Source organism: Rhea pennata, chromosome 31 (assembly GCF_028389875.1).
Source record: "Rhea pennata isolate bPtePen1 chromosome 31, bPtePen1.pri, whole genome shotgun sequence".
In the NCBI taxonomy this organism is placed as follows: domain Eukaryota; kingdom Metazoa; phylum Chordata; class Aves; order Rheiformes; family Rheidae; genus Rhea; species Rhea pennata.
Genome location: NC_084693.1, coordinates 1,467,992 through 1,484,391, shown reverse-complemented (window position 1 = coordinate 1,484,391; position 16,400 = coordinate 1,467,992). Strand labels below are relative to the sequence as shown.

General features: G+C 70.7%; 1 protein-coding gene across 2 annotated transcripts; it reads right to left on the bottom strand.

The window, feature by feature from the left end:
• Window positions 1-370: 370 nt before the first annotated feature.
• Window positions 371-16,322, bottom strand: BCAN (brevican). 2 transcript variants are annotated; one of them, XM_062598075.1, is made up of 15 exons: window positions 16,067-16,322; window positions 10,960-11,052; window positions 10,463-10,855; window positions 9,889-10,063; window positions 9,648-9,775; window positions 9,063-9,356; window positions 6,983-7,417; window positions 6,099-6,308; window positions 5,553-5,999; window positions 3,711-3,818; window positions 3,356-3,514; window positions 2,063-2,145; window positions 1,465-1,609; window positions 1,101-1,283; window positions 371-825 (listed from the first exon to the last, which is right to left on the bottom strand). In XM_062598075.1, exons 2-15 carry the CDS (start codon window positions 11,042-11,044, stop codon window positions 800-802), a joined length of 2,871 nt encoding a protein of 956 aa, XP_062454059.1. In that variant the 5' UTR covers window positions 11,045-11,052; window positions 16,067-16,322; the 3' UTR covers window positions 371-799. The 2 variants fall into 2 exon arrangements, with proteins under 2 accessions (XP_062454059.1, XP_062454060.1); XM_062598076.1 differs by lacking the exon at window positions 6,983-7,417 and having other exon boundaries at window positions 16,067-16,128.
• Window positions 16,323-16,400: the final 78 nt, after the last annotated feature.

The following is a 16,400-nucleotide window of genomic DNA, read 5'->3' as shown; positions in this document are numbered from 1 at the left end:
GGCTCAGACAGGCAGGAGCTGGCACGGAGGTCCTGCCAGGGGTCCCGCTGCCCTCTCCAGCGGCTTATCAGCGTCCCTGGCACGGTGGCCCGGGGGTTTCTGAGCTTTGCCACTCAGCGTGGTGCCGCACGGCTATAAAAAGCACCGGAGATTGGCATGGAGGGGCATGAGCTCCCTCCGTGCCCCCAGATCCTTTGAACTCGCCGGGAGCCACGGCCCAGCCCCAGCCCTGACCGGTCCCCGAGTCCCCCTCCCCAAAAACGCTGCAATTTGGGGCTGCGGCTCCCCGTTACGTAGCTATTTCGCCCTGCCCGCTCGCCCCACTCCGTGCCGGGGCGGCCCCCAGTGACCACGCGACCGCTCCGCGCCGTCTGTTTATCTTTTTTAATACCAGCAGCAGCCTGGAGGGTGGGGTGGGGTGGGGAGAGGACAGACCCGCTCCGAGCAGCGCGGGCCGGCGGCTCTCCCCTCCTCGCCGGCCCCGCTCCGAGGGTCCCAAGGCGACGCCGGAGTCGTGCCCTGCCCCGCGGTCCCCGGCTCGGCTCTGACTCTGTTTCGCCTGCGGGAACCAAGCACCCTGCGTGCAGAGCGAGGCTTTCCAGCCCGGGTCGCTGCTGATTCTCTCGAAGGGAATCCTTAGTTATTAGAAATTCTTTATACAGGTATAAAACGGCCGAGGAGGTGGAAATGGAAAGGTGTGGGGGGTCTTTCCCCGCTGGCTTCGGCGCTGGCGCCCCGGTGCCGTCCCCCCGCCATGCCAGGGCCCGGGGACGTGGTGGCTCCTGCCTCGGGGACTTGCTCAGTCGTCGGGGGTTTGAGCCAGGCCTTGAAGGGGGGGGGGACACAAAAGAAGCAAAACACATGTCAAGGGAAACCCGTGCAGGCAGGCTGGAAAAGGGGGTCTGACCTCAGCCACCCCCCCGCTTTGCCCCACATGCTGCGTGTGCGGGCAGCTCTCCCTGGCACACCGAGGGAGGAGCTCAAAATTTGTCCCGGGCTAAGCAGGAGTTGTGGTCCCCTGGGATGCCCTGGCCCCGGGGCGGTGCAAAAGTGGGGAAAATGGTGCAAACGGGCACGAGGCCGGGCGTGCGGGTGCTCACCAGGGAGGCAGACCAGCCGGGGCTGCTCCCACGTCCCGTCCTCCTGGCAGCGGGCGACGGGCGAGCGGCGCTGGGCGAAGCCGTCGTGGCACTGGTACCGCACGATGGAGTTGATCTCGTAGCGCTGCTTTGGTTTGCCGAACATGCGGGCATTGCTCACGGCCGGCGGGGAGCCGCACAGCACTGCGGGAAGGTGGTGGGCGAGCGGGGAGGGTCACGGCACGCGGACCCCCCCCCCCCCCGGCTCGGCCATCCCCCTGCTTCTCCCTTCCCCAACCCGGCCACCGCCGAAACCCAACGCCTGGCCGCCCGCTTCCACCGCGATCCCGCAGCAAGCGGAGTCTCCCGGCTCGCCGGGGCTCACCCAGGCCCATTTTGCAGGTGTAGGAGAGGTGGTAGTTGCAGGGCACGTCGCTCCACTGGCCCCCGTCGTGCCACACGATCACCACGCAGTTCTCCCCAGAGAGGAAATAGCTGTCGGGCTGCCCGGGGTGCCAGTTCTCGTAGAGCTTTGGAAGGGGCCCAAGGGCGTTATCGCCGCGCCGGAAAGCCCCCCGGCGCAGGCAGAGCTGCAGCTTTTCGGCCCCGAAGTGCCCCGTGAGCGGGCGCCGGCGCCAGTCCTATCTCCGTGCCACCCCCCCCCCCCCGGCAGGGCCACTGCTGACTCGGAGGCACCAAATCCTCCGGGTCTGATGCACTAGAAAGCACCGCTGGGGTGCTCAGCCCCGGTCTCCCAGCCAAGAGCTGGCCCCGAAGCCCGGGCCGGCTCTGGCTGGCGCTCCAAAGCCTGGCCCCGGCGGCGCGGCGGCACCCTCTCCGCGCCGAGATAAGGGGCGCAGGGTGGGTGACTCATCCCGCGGGCGGCGAATATTTTCCAAGTGATGGAGAAGGATGAGTTGGCGGCTGGTTGCTTCTCCCGGGGGGGGCTGCCCGCAGTGGGCATCGTGGGGGTCCTGACTTACCAAGGGGCTCCCGTCGGACCACTGGAAATCCCCCTCGATCGTCCGGTCGTTGAGGCCGATCCACTGGTACTCTCGGTACTGGTCTGGGGGCCGGAGGGCTTTGGGGTTAGAGGGGGGCCGGCAGCCTGGCCGAGAGCGGGGGTCCCGGAGCGCCTGCCGGAGGCCGCCCCTCGGGAGCTGCCGGGGTCTTGGGCAAGGAGCGGAGCAGTTTGATTCTTTGCAAAGGAGGGAGCTCGGCGGGGAGCAGAAGGGGCAGCGGGGGGCTCGGCGGGGCCGGGCTCGCCAGGAGAGGGCAGCAGAGCCTGCCCGTCCCTGCTGTCCCTGCTGTCCCTGCAGGTCCCCGCATCTTCCTGGAGGTCCCTGCCCAGCCTTGCTGTCCCTGCAGGTCCCTGCAGGTCCCTGCTGTCCCTGCAGGTCCCTGCATCTTCCTGGAGGTCCCTGCCCACCCTTGCTGTCCCTGCAGGTCCCTGCATCTTCCTGGAGGTCCGTGCCCATCCCTGCTGTCCCTGCAGGTCCCTGCTGTCCCTGCAGGTCCCTGCATCTTCCTGGAGGTCCCAGCCCATCCCTGCAGGTTCTACCTCTCCTTGAAGATCTCTGCCTGTCCCCGCAACCGTCCTGTGCCTGCCTGGTTCTGCCTCTCCTTGGAGGTGCCTTCTTGTCCCTCCTATCCCTGCTTGTCCTTGGAAGTCCCTGCCTGGCCCTGCAGGTACCTCCTGGCCCTGCCTGGCCCTGTCTGTCCTTGCTCGTCCTCTCCCTGCAGGGCCGTGCCTGGTCTCTCCCTGGCTCTCCCTGCTTCTCACCGGTGTCCCTCAGGCCCCTTCACTGTCTGCCCTGTCACCACAGCTGTCTCCTCTGTCCTGCTCTTTCTCCTTTCCTCCCTGCTCTCTCCTTCCATGCATGCTTCCCCATGGTTTACTGCTTCGCCTTCAGTCTTAGCTGAACGTGTCTAACCTCCATCGGTCTGCCCACCCAGCCATGCAGCTGTCCTGCTCGTCCACCCGTCTCTGCAGTAACCTACCCATGCATCTCCCCATCCGCCCGCCCGGCTGTCCATCCAGCCCCCTGTCCGTCTAGCTCTCCCTCTGCCCCTCCTGCTTTCTGTGCCTCTAAATAGCCAAGCAGCCACCTATCAATCAGTCACATACCTATCAGCCAGCTCCTCATTTGGGGCAGTTCCTTTACTGTTGCTTTTCTCTGCCTTTCCCCAGCTTGCGTCTGCCTCCTTCCCACCCCGCGTGCGCGGGCGGAGAGGAGAAGGGCTGGAGCTCGGCGGGGCCGGGCTGCGGCACGTACCGTTAATGAAGTCCTGCTCCTCGGGGGTCAGGATGGTGGCCAGGTGGCCCCCGTAATGCCTGCACTGCGTCTCCGCGTCCTCCCAGCTCCTCCGGGTGGAGAAATGCTTGTAGCAGGCTCCCTGGAAGCTGTCCCAGCCAGGGCTGCACTTGCGCAGGGCTGAGCGGTGGCGGGGGAGAGGAAAGGGTCAGAATCAAGGAGCCCGGAAAGCAAAGCAACACCCGAATCCACCACATTTCTGTCTCACGAGTCCGTAGCGACTCGGAGTCCCGTCGCTCCCAAGGCTGCAGCGGGAGCTCAGCCCGGGGCTGCCGGCGCGGGCGAGGGACCGCGGGACGCAGCCGGGCGGACTCACGTCTTTCGCAGGTGCTCCCGCCGTAGCCGGGCAGGCACACGCAGCCGACGCGGTCGCCGTCCTCCGTGCAGGTCCCTCCGTTCAGGCAGGGGTTGGGGATGCAATCACCTGCAAGGCACACGCACCCTTCCTGAGCGCGGCCGCGGGAGCCCAGCGCCTTCCCGGCGCCGCGGCTCCTACGAGCCTGCTTTGGCCACTAGATGCTCAAAATCCCGACGCGGAGGGGGGAAAAGGCCTCGTGCACACGGCGACCTGCCCAGAGCGGCCCTCCCGGCCCTCCGTGCCCATGGTCCGTGAGAAGCGCCCGGCTCGGCTGGCTGGGCTTGGAGCTGGCCAGCTCGGAGGCTTTGGCCCCCGCAGGCCCCCGCTCCCGGCGGGGAGGGACGCGAGCCCGCTGCTTTTGCCCGCTGCATCAGCAGGCTCGTTGCCGTGCCAGGTCCTTGGCTTGGCGCAGGAACGGCACTTGCTTCCGCGCTGTCCCGGAGCACGCGGTGGAGGCTGCGTGTGCCCCGCCGGAGTGGGGGCTGCAGCGGGGCTGCCCCATGCAGGGCACAGCTGTCCCCCCCCCCCTTTGCACATCTGGAGCTTGGGTGCTGGCAAAGGATTAAAAAAAATAAATCCCTGCAGTGCGTCGTGGCCCCAAGTCTCGTGGCAAGAGGAGTCGTGAGCCCGGCCGCCAGCCCGCGCGGGGCTGCAGCCAGCGCCGCGCTCGGAGCCCGTCCGCAGCCGGGAGCAGCCCGTCCGGGTCCCGGCGGCGCCGTCCGGGCGCTGGCGCGATCGAGGGCCGCGTGGAGAGCAAAGTCCTCGACGCCGGCTCGTCTAACGGCCCCGTTCAACGGCCCTTGCGGCGCCGGCGGCTCGGCCAAGGACGCCGCTCCGCTTCGCCCGCGCGCGCTCACGCCCGTCCCCGCGGCGCGATTATCCGGCTGCAAGGAGCCGCGGCGGTGGCAGCCGAGCAGCGCGGCGGAGCAGGAGGACGAGCTATTTTTAGGGCACTCGCTGCTCGTCCCGGGCGCTCCGGGCTCTTTCGGAGGGTGCAAAGAGGAGCCTGGACGGGCTCCCTGCTCACGGTGGGGCAGCTGACGGACCCCCCCCCCTCCACCGGGCCCCGGCGGGTGCACGGGCCATGCCGTAAAGCCGCACCGGAGCAGGGACCGCCTCGGCCGGGATGGGGCAAACCGGCCGCTTCCCACCCCATCGTCCCCCCCCCCCCCAAAGCCCCCGCGCCCCTCCGCCGGGCCGCGCCACGGGTTAGTGCGTCAGTGGGAGCCGCGCGGACCGGCCGGCGCACGAGGCGGGCGCGACGGCGGAGGGAAGAGCAAGCCGAGGTGCTTCTTCTAGAAAGCTTTTAATTCCCTTTATTAGTATCACTGTTAGTCAGAGCAGGGTCTGGGGCCTTCTTTTGATATTTTTTTTCATTTTTCTTTTTTTTTTTTTCATGGAAACAGTCATTAAAACACTTCACAGAAGTAGAAGAGGTTTAAGTGCATGCATAGCTCAGACCAATTTGTTTGACAAATATGTGCTTCTCCGGACCTTTAACCTTCCCTTATCCAGCTGAAGAGAGGAGGAGAGACAGACGGACAGACCGGCGGAGGGAAGCCCGGCACGGCGGAGACCTGGGGGGCTTTCGCTAGGGCCAAATTGCCGCCAAGAGGGCCGTCCCCAGGGCCAAGGCGGCCCGGGCGCCGGGGTGGCCCGTCGGGCTGCCGCTGGCCCCGCGGCCGGGCCGCGGCGCCGCCGGGCTGGGGGCCGCCTCGGCGGGGGGGGTCCCCGGCGGCCCGGAGCCGTCTCCGGCGGCGCCGGCGCGTGGAGAGGTGAGGCCGTCCCTGCGGGTCCCACCTGGTTCTCCGGGAATGGCTGCGAGGAAACCCTCCACGGTAGCAACGGAGGGAGCGGGCTGCTCTTCCTCCTCCTCCTCCTCCTCTTCCTCCTCCGAAGATTCGCCCGTCGGGGGCCTCCTGCCGTCAGCTTTCCCGTCCTTCCCACGTACCGGTGCCTCGGTAGCCGCCGGCACCTCGGCCACGGCGAGGGTGCCGCCGTGGCCCGTGGCCGCGGGCAGCCACGGGGCCCCCGATTGCTCCTCGCCGTCCTCCGGCAGCGGTGCCGGCGCCGCGGCGGGCAGCGGCGAGGCCGCGGGGCTCTCGGCTCCTCCGGCGCCGGGGGCCACGTCTCCGGAGAGCTCGGCATCCTCCGGAGCGGGGCCGCGGGTGCTCGGCCTCCCGGGCACCCAGCCGCCCGCGGGGGTGACGGGCTCCCCCGGCGCCGGCTCGCGGGAATCCGTCGGGGCTGCAAAAGCGGCACCGGTCGGCGGCAGCGCCCGGGCGCCAGCGCAGGCCGCCGTGGCCGGCAGAGCCCGGAGCGGCCCGTCGAGCTGCGCGGCATCACCTGCGGCGGCTCGCTCGGGCGAAGGCGGTTCGGTGGGCGCCTCCGCCGCCGTTCCCGCCGGGAGGAGCACGGAGAGGGTCTGTCCGGGGCCGGTCGGCTCCGTGGGCTGGATGTCATCTCCGGCCCGGCGCGTCGTGCTCTCCTCCGCCGGCTCCCCGCGCTCGCCGCCCGGCGGGGAGCCCCCGGCTCGCTCCGGCTCCTGCTCGTCCTCTGCAACAGGCAAGTTGGAAAAGCCGTGAGACGTTCGCACGCGATGCCAGCGAGACCCCGCGCGGCGGACGGCACCAGCACCGGCAAAGCCTCGGAGCGGTTCAGGTGCTGCCCCGCCTGGAGCGGCCCCGCGCCAGGGCGGGCAGATCTGACCGGGAAATGCCCCCCCCTCCAAAAAACACCCCCCTGCCGGCATTTCGCAGCAAGGCAGACGCAGCGGCGAGCCCCGAGCCACGGCGAGCCGGCGCTCCCGGGGCACTGCTTGGCAGTGCCGTCCTGGTGCGGACCGGCGCCTCGCACCGCGCTCCCGCCTCCGGGCTCGGCCTCCTTCCTCTCCGGCTGCCGGCAGCCTCCTCCGGCTGTGCGTGCGTCCCGAGCGCCGGCCGGAGCCCCGTCCCCGTCCCCAAGCCGGCGCCTCGGGAGCTTGGGAAAGGGGCGTCGGGCAGGTCTGCGCCCAGGAGCTGGTGCCGAGGAGGGATCGAGCCCTCCCCAAAAGGCCCCGGCGCGCAGCTCCCTGCAAAACCAGCTCAGCTTTTCCCTGAAACGCCGGAGGCGCCTGGGGGGGGGGTGTTTCCTCGGACGCCTCCAAATGCTCCGTGCAAGCTCGGCGCCTCGATCCCCCCGCGGGCTTCCTCCGGTCCCCGGCCCCGCGCCGCGGCGGAGGCTCGACCTACCCGTGCGGGACGGCTCGGGACCGGCCTCCGGGCATTTTGCGCCCGTGCCCTCAGCCCCTTCCTCGTGCGCAGCGAGCGGGCTGCCTGCTCGGACGGCGCAGCTACGCGGGGTGCCCGTCCCGGGGGCGCCCGGGGCCGTGGGCGCCGGGGCGGCAGCCGCCGGCTGCAGCCCTCCGCCGGAGGCGGCTAGCGGGGGGCGCCGGGCCGCCGGCCCCGCCGCGTCTTCGGGGGCAAGGCTCGGCTTTTCCAGCTCGGCATCGGCCGCGGCCTTAAAGAAAGGGACGGCGTAAATGGCCCCGCGCGACTCAATCTCCACTTGCGCCTCGGGCAGCTGCAGCTCCTCCAGCTTTTCTGCCACTGTTACAATCCCGTGGAGGCCCTCGGGCTCACTGGCTCGGGTTTTTCCTGCAGCCTCAGGGAAAGAGTTTGTCCCTTCTGTGGGCAGAAAGAAAGTGGGATATTACTGCCTTGTCCTGGCCCCCGGCGAGAGGCGGGGGCCGCCGCGGAGCGGGATGCTCCGGCGCGGCGGGGCCGGAGCCCTGCAGCCTTCCCTAGGGACAGAGCCGGGCTCGCGCCGGGCTGGGGAGCCCGGCTGCCCTCGATCCCGTTTTCCCCCTCTGGAAAGGGTCTCCGTGGGGCAAGGTCCCTTTCCCGGGGGCAGCAGGAGGACAGCGTGGCGGCTCGGGGCCGTCGGCACCCGCGCTCCGGGCTGGATCCTCAGCTGGCATAAGGCAGCCCGGCTTCTCCGGAGCGATGCCGGCTGACACCGTCCGTGCACGCCGGCCCCGGAGCCGGTGCAGGCCAACAACGCTGCAGCCCGGCCCCCGCGCAGGAGCCCGGCCGAGGCCGTGGCCGAGGGCAGCCGGCCAGGCAGCATCGAGTTTTACGCTCGCAGAGGTTTTTCGCTCTTCCCTGCCCTCGCCGGGCGCAGCTTTCTCCTCCCGCTCCCACCACCGAGCCCTGCGCCTCGATGCACGCCGGCATCCCCCACCCCCACCCCGGGCTGCCGCTCCTGAGCCCCGTCCCAGCCCCCGGCTCTTTGCTTGCAGCACACAGGTTGGCCCTGCCTAGCTCCAGACAACGGGATGCACCGAGAGATGGGGAAACTGAGGCACGGAGCTGGGTGATCCCTCCCAGGACCCTGGGAACAGGGAGCTGCCAGCCCGAGGCAGCGAGCGGCGGTCTCGCCGCTGCCAGCCTCCTGGCCCCGTCTCCCGGCACGGCGAGCCCTCGGAGCCCCGGGACGGCACACGTCCACCGGGCGAAGGTGCCCTTGCCACCCCGGCAGCCCACTGCTGCTGCCCGCAGTGGCTTTGCCTTGTCTACTAGGAGCCCTCCTGCGCGGCGCAACGCGCCACTCGCTGCCACCTCGGTCCTTTCTGCTACTGATAGGTCTGTGCTGCTCAAAATAACTCTTGCAAGCCCTGCCTGGCAGCCAGCAGAGCCCACTGGAAATGCTCCCGGCTGGCAGCTGCGCGCTGGAGGAGAGCCGGGAGCGGCGCGGCACGGGGCCATGCCCGACCATGGCGGGGTTGAACAGAGACGAGCCCCGGCGGGTCCCACGGAGGCGAGGGGCCGGCTGCTCCCACGCCCGGGGTCTGCAGGGCACCCCGCAGGGAGCAGCAGCCCCCGGCATCGTCCGCCCCACGGGAGCGGAGCCGGCAGCCGGCACCGCACGGCACAGCCCTGCTCTGTCGCCGTGTGTTGGTGCGCGACATCGAGGCCAGGCGGGTTATCCCTCTTCCGTCGCGATATATCAGCGTGCAAGGTTGAAGTCATGCAAAGCATCCCTATCTTGACATGCAGCCTCGAGACCATGCAAAAGACCCCAGCCGTGCCACGAGAGGGTGGCATGCAGCGCTGGGCATCCCGGGGTGACCGCGGCGGGCTGGCGCGCGGGACCGAGACCGTGCAGGGCCTCGCTCCGCCACGACGCTTTGCACGCAGCGCAACAGCTCACAGGCAGCTCGCAGGCGGCTTGCAGGTGGCCCGGGCACCCCGGCGATTGCACCCTACCCCTCGTGCCAGCCCCTAGCCGGGGGCTCCGGGTGCCCCTTCCCGGCTGCGCGGGCTCCTTTACCTCGAAAGCAGTAGGCGTCGTATCTGCTGCGGGCGTCGGGGAATCCCGTCTGGTTGCGGAAGAGGAAGACGGTTTTGACTCCCGGCAGGCTGCCGCCGCAGCGCTCCCGCGGGGTGACGATGGGGTAGCGGACGCTGCCGTCGGCCAGCCAGCCGGGGTTGCAGGAGTCCAAGCCGCCGCTCCAGGCCGCGTAGAGCTGGCCCGTGCTCGCCAGCTCGGCTCCCAGCGCCTGGCAGCGCGCCTCGGCCTCCTCCAGGGTGAATTTGTCCGGCGCCGTCTCCAAAAAGATCTCCCCTGCGACGGGGCGAAGGAGCGAGGCGTCGGAGCCGGGGCGATGGGAGCGGCCGCGTCCCCCACGGGAGAAAGCCCGGAGCCCCGCCAAACTGGACCAGAAACACCCCAAAAGGGCCTGGGCAGTGGCCGATGCGTCAAGCCCCCGCGGGAAACGCGGGCTTTCCCGGAGCCGCCGTGCGTTTTGGCGCATCGGCTGAGCCACGGGTCAAAGCTGCCGCAGAAGCCCCCACCGTCCCCCCACCCCTGCCCCACGGGCTGGCACGGACCGGGGCTCTGCAGCGCTGCAGCTACCTGCGAGCTCCTGGGCGTAGCAGTACACGTCGTACATGTCCTGGGGGTCCACCACGCCGTAGTTCCTGACGCCGGGGAAGCCGTTCATGTCGCCGTAGCAAGCCTCGCGCGGCGTGTGGATGGGGTACCTGGGGCGCGAGAGCGCAGGGGCGGACTGGCGGCGCCCGCGGCGGACGAGCCGCCCCCCCCCCGCCCCCCCGAGCCCATCCCGTTGCGAGGGTCCCGCGCGGCTCCAGCCCACCTGACGGTCTGGTCGGCGATCCAGCCGGCGTCGCACTGCTCGTAGCCGCCGCGGTAGGCCGCGTAGAGCTGCTCGGGGGTGGCGATGCGGGCGCCGATCCTGGCGCAGGCCTCCTGGGCTTCGGCGAAGGTGTAGGCGTAGCGCGTGGAGCCCTCGCGGTAGTGAAACACCACCCCTGCGGGAGAGAGCCGCCAGCGCTGGGCCCGAGCTCGGCCGCATGCTCGGTGCCTGCAGCCCCTGGCGCCCGCCAAGGCTCCGGCCGCCCCTTTGCACTGACCGGGGTCCCGCCACCCCTTTGCAGCTGCCAAGGGTCCAGCCACCCTTTGCATCCACCAGCATCCAGCCCCTGTTTTGCACCTGCAAAGGGTCCGGCCACCCCTTTGCACCCACCAGCGTCCGGCCACCCCTTTGCACCCACCAGGGTCCGGCCACCCCTTTGCATCCACTGGGGTCCAGCCACCCCACCGCCCCCATGCAAGGTCCAGCCACCCCTTGGCACCCCATTGCAAGAGGGATTTGCTCCGCTCCACGCGCACCGGTGCGCTCGGCGCACCACATCCCGCAGCGCGGCTACCTTTGACTTTGAGCTCCAGCATGTCGTGGCCGTCCTCGATGCCGTGCTGCACGTCGCAGCGGTAGATGCCCGAGTCGTTGGGCCGCAGCTCGGTGAGCAGCAGGGAGGCGTTGGTGTACTGCCGGTGGAAGATGGGCAGCGAGGCGCGCCGGCGGTAGTCCTCGCTCACCTTCACCCGGTCCCCCCGGGCCACCAAGATCTCCAGCTCCCGGCCCTCGGCCAGGAAGGTCCACTTGACGCGGGGGGCCCCCAGGACGGCGCGGCGCCCGGCCGCGCCGGCGGTGGGCACTGGCCGGAGGTAGGTGATGAGGCAGGGGATGGTCACGTCGCCCGCCAGCACGGCGCTGAGGGCCGGGCGCCGCGGGATGGAGACCTGCAGGGCCTTGAGGTCGTCTGGGCAGGAGGGCGAAAGGGGCCGTGAGCGGCCGGAGCTGCCCCGCCGCCGCCGCCGTCCCCGAGCCCCGCGTGGCCGTCGGGCGGCTCGGCCGCGCCGTTACCTGTGCCGTCCTCGGGGCCGAAGGCGTCCGGCAGCGCCGCGGGGGCGAGCGCGCAGAGCAGCAGCAGCGGGAGGGCCGAGGCCATGCTGTGCCCTGCAAGGAGGGGAGAAACGCTGCGCTCGGAATCGAGAACCGCTTTAAAGATACCCGGCCCCTGCGTGCAGCCAAGGGGAAGGGCACGGGGCAAGGAGGGGCGCCGAGCAACGTGCGCGGGGACGGGCCGACGCCTGGGGCGCACGGCGAAGGACAGCTACCGGGCTGGAAGAGGCTAGTTTGGGTGCAGATTTAAGCAAAAAGGGGGCATCCGGCCAGGGCCAGAGCCACGGAGGTGCGCGTACCCCTCGAGGCGACTCGGGGGCCTGCGCTGCCGCGGGGGTCCGGCTCCCCGGGCGTGTTCCCAGCGGCTCGCGCTGCCCAGCCTGCCCGACCCGGGGGCTGCCCCACGGGGGGGGGGGGGGAAGGACTGATCCAGCTCCACAGCCTTCCCGGGAAGCCGGGTCCTCCGGCAGCAGCAGAGGCGAGCCCAGCCCCGACGGCACGGAAAGTCTGAGCGCGAGCCCTCGGCCCCGGGCGGGCGGCGAGACGCTGCCAGAGCCCGGCGGCGTTTTGGGAGGCGCCGCCGTTAAAAACCTCAGCAGGGTTTTCTTAATAGCCGGGGTTTTAGCCAGGCAGGACGCCGGCGGCACCGAGCCGGGCCGCGGCGGGGGGGAGAGCTGCGCGGGAGCAGGCGCTGGGGCGCGCTGATGCCTGTGCGTGCACGCGTGCACCGGGGCACGCGCGCGTGGGCACACGCGTGTGCACGGCCGGGAAAGGGGCAGGGGCAGGGCCCGGCGCGCCGCGGGGGCCCCGGGGCTGCGTGCCGCCGGCGCACAAAGCGCGGGGCGGAGCGGGCGGGAAGGAGCCGGACGGCTCCTCTTTGCCATTCCGCTCACGCCGGAGGCTCCCTGCTCGCGGGCTGGGAAAACCGGGGCCGAGCAAAGCAGCCATTATGTCCGGGGCCGCCTGGCACGACGCGCTCCGGGGGCCGAGGGAGCTCCCGGCGGCCCGCGCTGCCTCCGCAGGCCCTTCCCTGCCCGGCGAGCCGGGGGCACCGGGCTGGCGTGAGCGGGGCGCCAGAGACGGAGGCGGCTGCGGCCATGGATGCGGCGCGGTGCCGTCGCCTGGGGCTCGCCGCTGCTCACCCCTCCGGCGGCACTTCGCTAGCGCCTTCCTCTGCTCCCTGTACCGGGGAGGCGCTGGGTGCCGGGTGCGATCCTGAGCCTCGGGGCGGCTTTGCGAGTTACGAGCTCTGCGCGCTGCTCCGATCGCGGCAGCGCCGGGAGGGGATCCGGCATCGCCGCGGCCGCTCCAGCCTGGCTGCCTGGCGGCTGGGCCGCTCCTCGCCGTGTGCGTGTCCCCCCGCCGCGAGCGCTGCTCCCCGGGCCCGCGCTCCGGGGGGGTGGGCGTGTGGCCCCTGGGGCTCTGCACCATGCACGTGCAGCCCCGAGCACCAAGCACCGTGCACATACAGCCCCCAGCACCAAGCACCGTGCACATACAGCCCCCAGCACCAAGCACCATGCACGTGCAGCCCCCAGCACCATGCACCGTGCACGTGCAGCCCCCAGCACCATGCACCGTGCACATACAGCCCCCAGCACCAAGCACCGTGCACGTGCAGCCCCCAGCACCTAGCCGGGGCCGTTCTTGCTCTGCCCGGATCATTTGAATTCCGGCTCACGGCTCCGGAGAGAGACAAAGTGGTGCTGCGCGGCGCCGTGGCCGGGGGCCAGCGCGGGGGCTGGACGCTCGCCCCGGCCCGCTCGCCCCGCGCCCGGCCGAGCGAGGAAGGCTTTTGTCACCGGCGCCTTTTCTTCCCGTTCCCAAGGCGCCGCGGAGCCCCGGGGGGACCCGGGAGCGATGAAAGCGGGCAGGGACGGGGCGAGCCGGGCGCTGGGGCTCCCCCCGGGCCGGGGTCCTGCGATGGGGCAGGAGACTCGCAGACAGCAAGTTTCCAGTTTAAAAACTGGGGGGATTTGCCATAAATGGAGATTTTTCAGCCCTTACGCTGGCAGGCGAAAACGGGCGCTAAAAGCGGTGAACGAGCAGGGAAGGGGCCCGGGCTCCCGGAGCCCCCGCGCTCGGCACCGCTCCCCCCGTAGACTCGCCGGTGGCTCGTAGCAAGGCTGAGCCCCCGCCGTCCCCACCGAGGGCACCGATGTGGGTCCCCCCTCCGCAGCCGCCAAAATCTGGGGGCACTTTATCATCTCCGAGACCTCGTCTGGAGGCAGCCGGGGGGGGGGCGGGCGGCGCCGGGGCGCCGACCGAGACAGGCGCGCAGCGGGGCTGGCGAAACCTCATTTCCGTGGGAAACCAGGCGGAAAATGGAACGGAGCTGCTATTTTGGGGGGGACGGGGAGCGCCTTCCGCTTCACCTGGCTGCCGCACCGCGCCGCGAGGCCGGCGGCCCCCTCGGCCCCCTCGGCGGGCCGGCTGCTCAGCGCGGCCCCCAAGGTGCCCGGCCAGCCCGCAGCGAGCGGGGGGGAGGCCGGGGGGGCGGGCGAGCGGCTTTCCAGGGGCGCCGAGCTGCAGAGTGAGTCAGCAGCCGCGCCGGCAGCGCCTGGCCCCGCTCCAGGCGGGAGCCGAGCCGGCTTCCCGGGAAAACGTGTGTGTGTGTGTGTGTCCCGGCCGCCCTCCGTCCCCAGCGTCGCCCCCAACGCCGCCCCCTCCCCGTGCACACGCGTGCCTCCCCGCGTGCGGGTTCGCACCGAGCCGCGCGGTGCCGGTGCCGGTGCCGGCACCCACGGGCTCCGAGCGGGCATCTCCCGCCAGGGCTCCCGGGAAGGTCACTGCTCCCTTCCGGAGGCGTTCCCCCCGCCAGCGCCCCTGCGATGTTCCCCCCCCCCCCCCCCGGCCCGCTGCCACCCCCTCCTTGGCCCGTGCGAAATGCGCCGCGTTTCAGGGAAAATGCTATTAGCTGCCGGGTTGGAAAACTGGCCGCGGGGGTCCGGGGGGCTGGGCCGGGGGAGGGGGCTGCACGCGGGGGGCTGCGGCGGGGAAGCGGCGCTGCAGCCCCTGGAAGCCTCTTGGCACGGAGAGCTGGCACGGCTTAAAAGCCCGGAAGCAGGTGGGGAGAAGGGGGGGGTCCCTCCAGCTGCCGGGGCTTCCCGGGGCCCCGCTGCTCACGGCACGGAGAAAGGGGGTCCTTGTTGCAGCCCCTGGGTGGGGGGGGATGCTCCCCCCTTCCCCCCCCCCGGCACCCATGGAGATGAGCCGCTGGCCCGCGGCCATGGACGGGCGGCCGACAGCGCCGGCACGGGCCTGGGGCCGGCCCGTGGGGATGTGGTCCCCCCCCCCAGCATCTTCCCGGGTCGAGGGGGCTGGGAGGGCCCAGGCGTCCCGGCCCCCGCATCCTTGAGCCCGCGGCTGGGACACGGCACGCAGCGCATCCTTGCGGAGCGAAGCACTGCGCCGGCATGCCAGGGCTGCCGGCACGCAAGGAAAACCAAGGTGAAACGGTCCCAGCGGAGCAGCAGGCCCCGCTGCCGGCCGGGAATGCCGGCTCGTGTCCCCCAGCGCCAGCCCTTGGTGGGGGGCGGTGGGGTTACTGATGGGGAAACCGAGGCACGAGTCGGGCAGGAGACGGGGTGTCCAAGCTCGCAGTGACACCCTCAGCGCCGGACTCCCCGTCCCCTTGGTGCATGAGCCCCGGGCGACACTTTCCTCCCGGCACGGGAAGCCTCCAGACTGGCACCAGTACTAAATCACGATGGCCCCCCAAGAAGAACCCAGTCCCACTCCCAGTTTCCCCAGTCTAAACCCATTTCCCCAGGCCAAACTCATTCCCTGCAAAGCATCCCCAGGGAGTGTCCTTAAATCACGGAGCCAAGGCCCGGAGGAAGGACCCAGGCGTCCGGCTCCCCCCAGGCTGGGACAAGCAGCCCCCTCGACCCCGACCCCCCCCCCCCACCGCCGTAGGGAGGCACCACGCAGCCACGCTGGAAACCTGCCGGAGCAGCTGGGAAAAGGCCGGCTGCAAATATCCTGGGAGCAGAGCGGGTCTTTCCCGCCCCTCCGGCAGCCGTAAGGAAAAGCAACAGGTCCCGGGTTTTGCCCGGGCTTTCCGGCGCCGGGGAGGACGGAGACGTCCGTGGGACGGGAGCGGAGGCAGCTCCCCGGCAGCACCTTCGTCCCCGGGGCGAAACGCTCCGGTGGGCGGGGGGGGGGTCGCAGCGAGCCCTGCGGGGGGCCGGGGCTCGGGGTGGCTCTGCTCGGCAGCAAAAAGCCACAACCCCCCCCCCCCAAAAAAAAAAACGCACGTTTCTATTCCCCCTCCCCAGGATGCTGGCAGGGCTGGGGTGGGATGGAGCCAAAAGACCCGGTGGAGGACGAGGAGCCCCCGTGATGCCGAACGGCCGGCCCGGCCACTGCGCAAGCCCCTGCCCGCTCCGTGCCTCAGTTTCCCTTTCTGGTGCCACCGCCACGCAGACTGCAAGCTCTGTAGGACCAGGGGCTCCGCAGGACCCGGGGCTCCGCAGGACCGGGACAGGCACACGGGATGCCCGGGGCCCGCGAGCCCCGTGCCGACCCCAGCCCTCCGTTATCCTAATATTTGCTGCATTTCCTACATTCCCTGGCAGCCGGGCAGGGCTAAATTCTCTTTTCCATCTAACTTAGGAAGAAACACCCCCCCCCCCCCCGGCGAAACCATCCCTGCGCCGCCGGCGCTGCAGAGCCGAGCTCGCAGGAGCTGAGTCGTTAAAAAAAAAAAAAAAAAAAAAAAAAAAAAAAAACTTGCAGCGCTGCGAGGGCCTGGGCTGCCGGAGCGGGGGGGCCGCGCGCCCCGGAGCCAAGGACAAACCTCGCGGCGCCGGGGCCCGCATCCCCCGCCGCGGGGGAAAGGGCACGTCCTTGCCCCTCTCCCGGCCCCGGCTTCCCACCCTCCGGCAGCACGGGAGAAAGAGGTTAAAGGAGACATGGAGATTAACAGCACCGACCCAGCGTCCCCCCCCCGCCCCCGCCGCGCCCGGCCGCGTCCCTTCCTCGGACACCCCGGGAGCGCCGAGCCGCCGCGGGGGGTGGAAAAACCCGGGAGCCGGGGGCCGCCCCGCTCCCGCTCGCATCCCACCTTGCTCCGTGCGCGGCGGCGTTCCCGGGGCGGCGGCGGGAGCCGAGCCGAGCGGCGCGGCCGCGAGCGGCAACTTTGGTCGGCCGGGAGCCGGGGGGGCTGCGGCCGAGCGGCGCCGCAGAGCCGAGCCGCAGCTTCGCCGGGAGAGCGCAGGCACGGGATGCGCTCGGCAGCAGGTTGGCAGGACGGCTGGAAACGAGCTCCGCCAGGCATAAGTGCAGGCACCGAGAAAAGAGGAGATCGCTGTGTGTGTCCGTGTCCTCGCCTCTTTTTTTTTTTTTTTCTTCTCCTCCTTTTATATTTTCTTCCTTCCCCTAATTAAAAAAAAAAAAAT

Excerpts from the sequence above, each read along its gene's own strand:
- BCAN (XM_062598075.1), bottom strand. The coding sequence starts at position 11,044 with ATGGCCTCGGCCCTCCCGCTGCTGCTGCTCTGCGCGCTCGCCCCCGCG. Across the intron at positions 10,064-10,462 it reads GCTGGAGCTCAAAGTCAAAG|GGGTGGTGTTTCACTACCGC; the intron begins GTAGCCGCGCTG and ends TCTCTCCCGCAG. Across the intron at positions 1,284-1,464 it reads CACCTGCAAAATGGGCCTGG|TGCTGTGCGGCTCCCCGCCG; the intron begins GTGAGCCCCGGC and ends ACCTTCCCGCAG.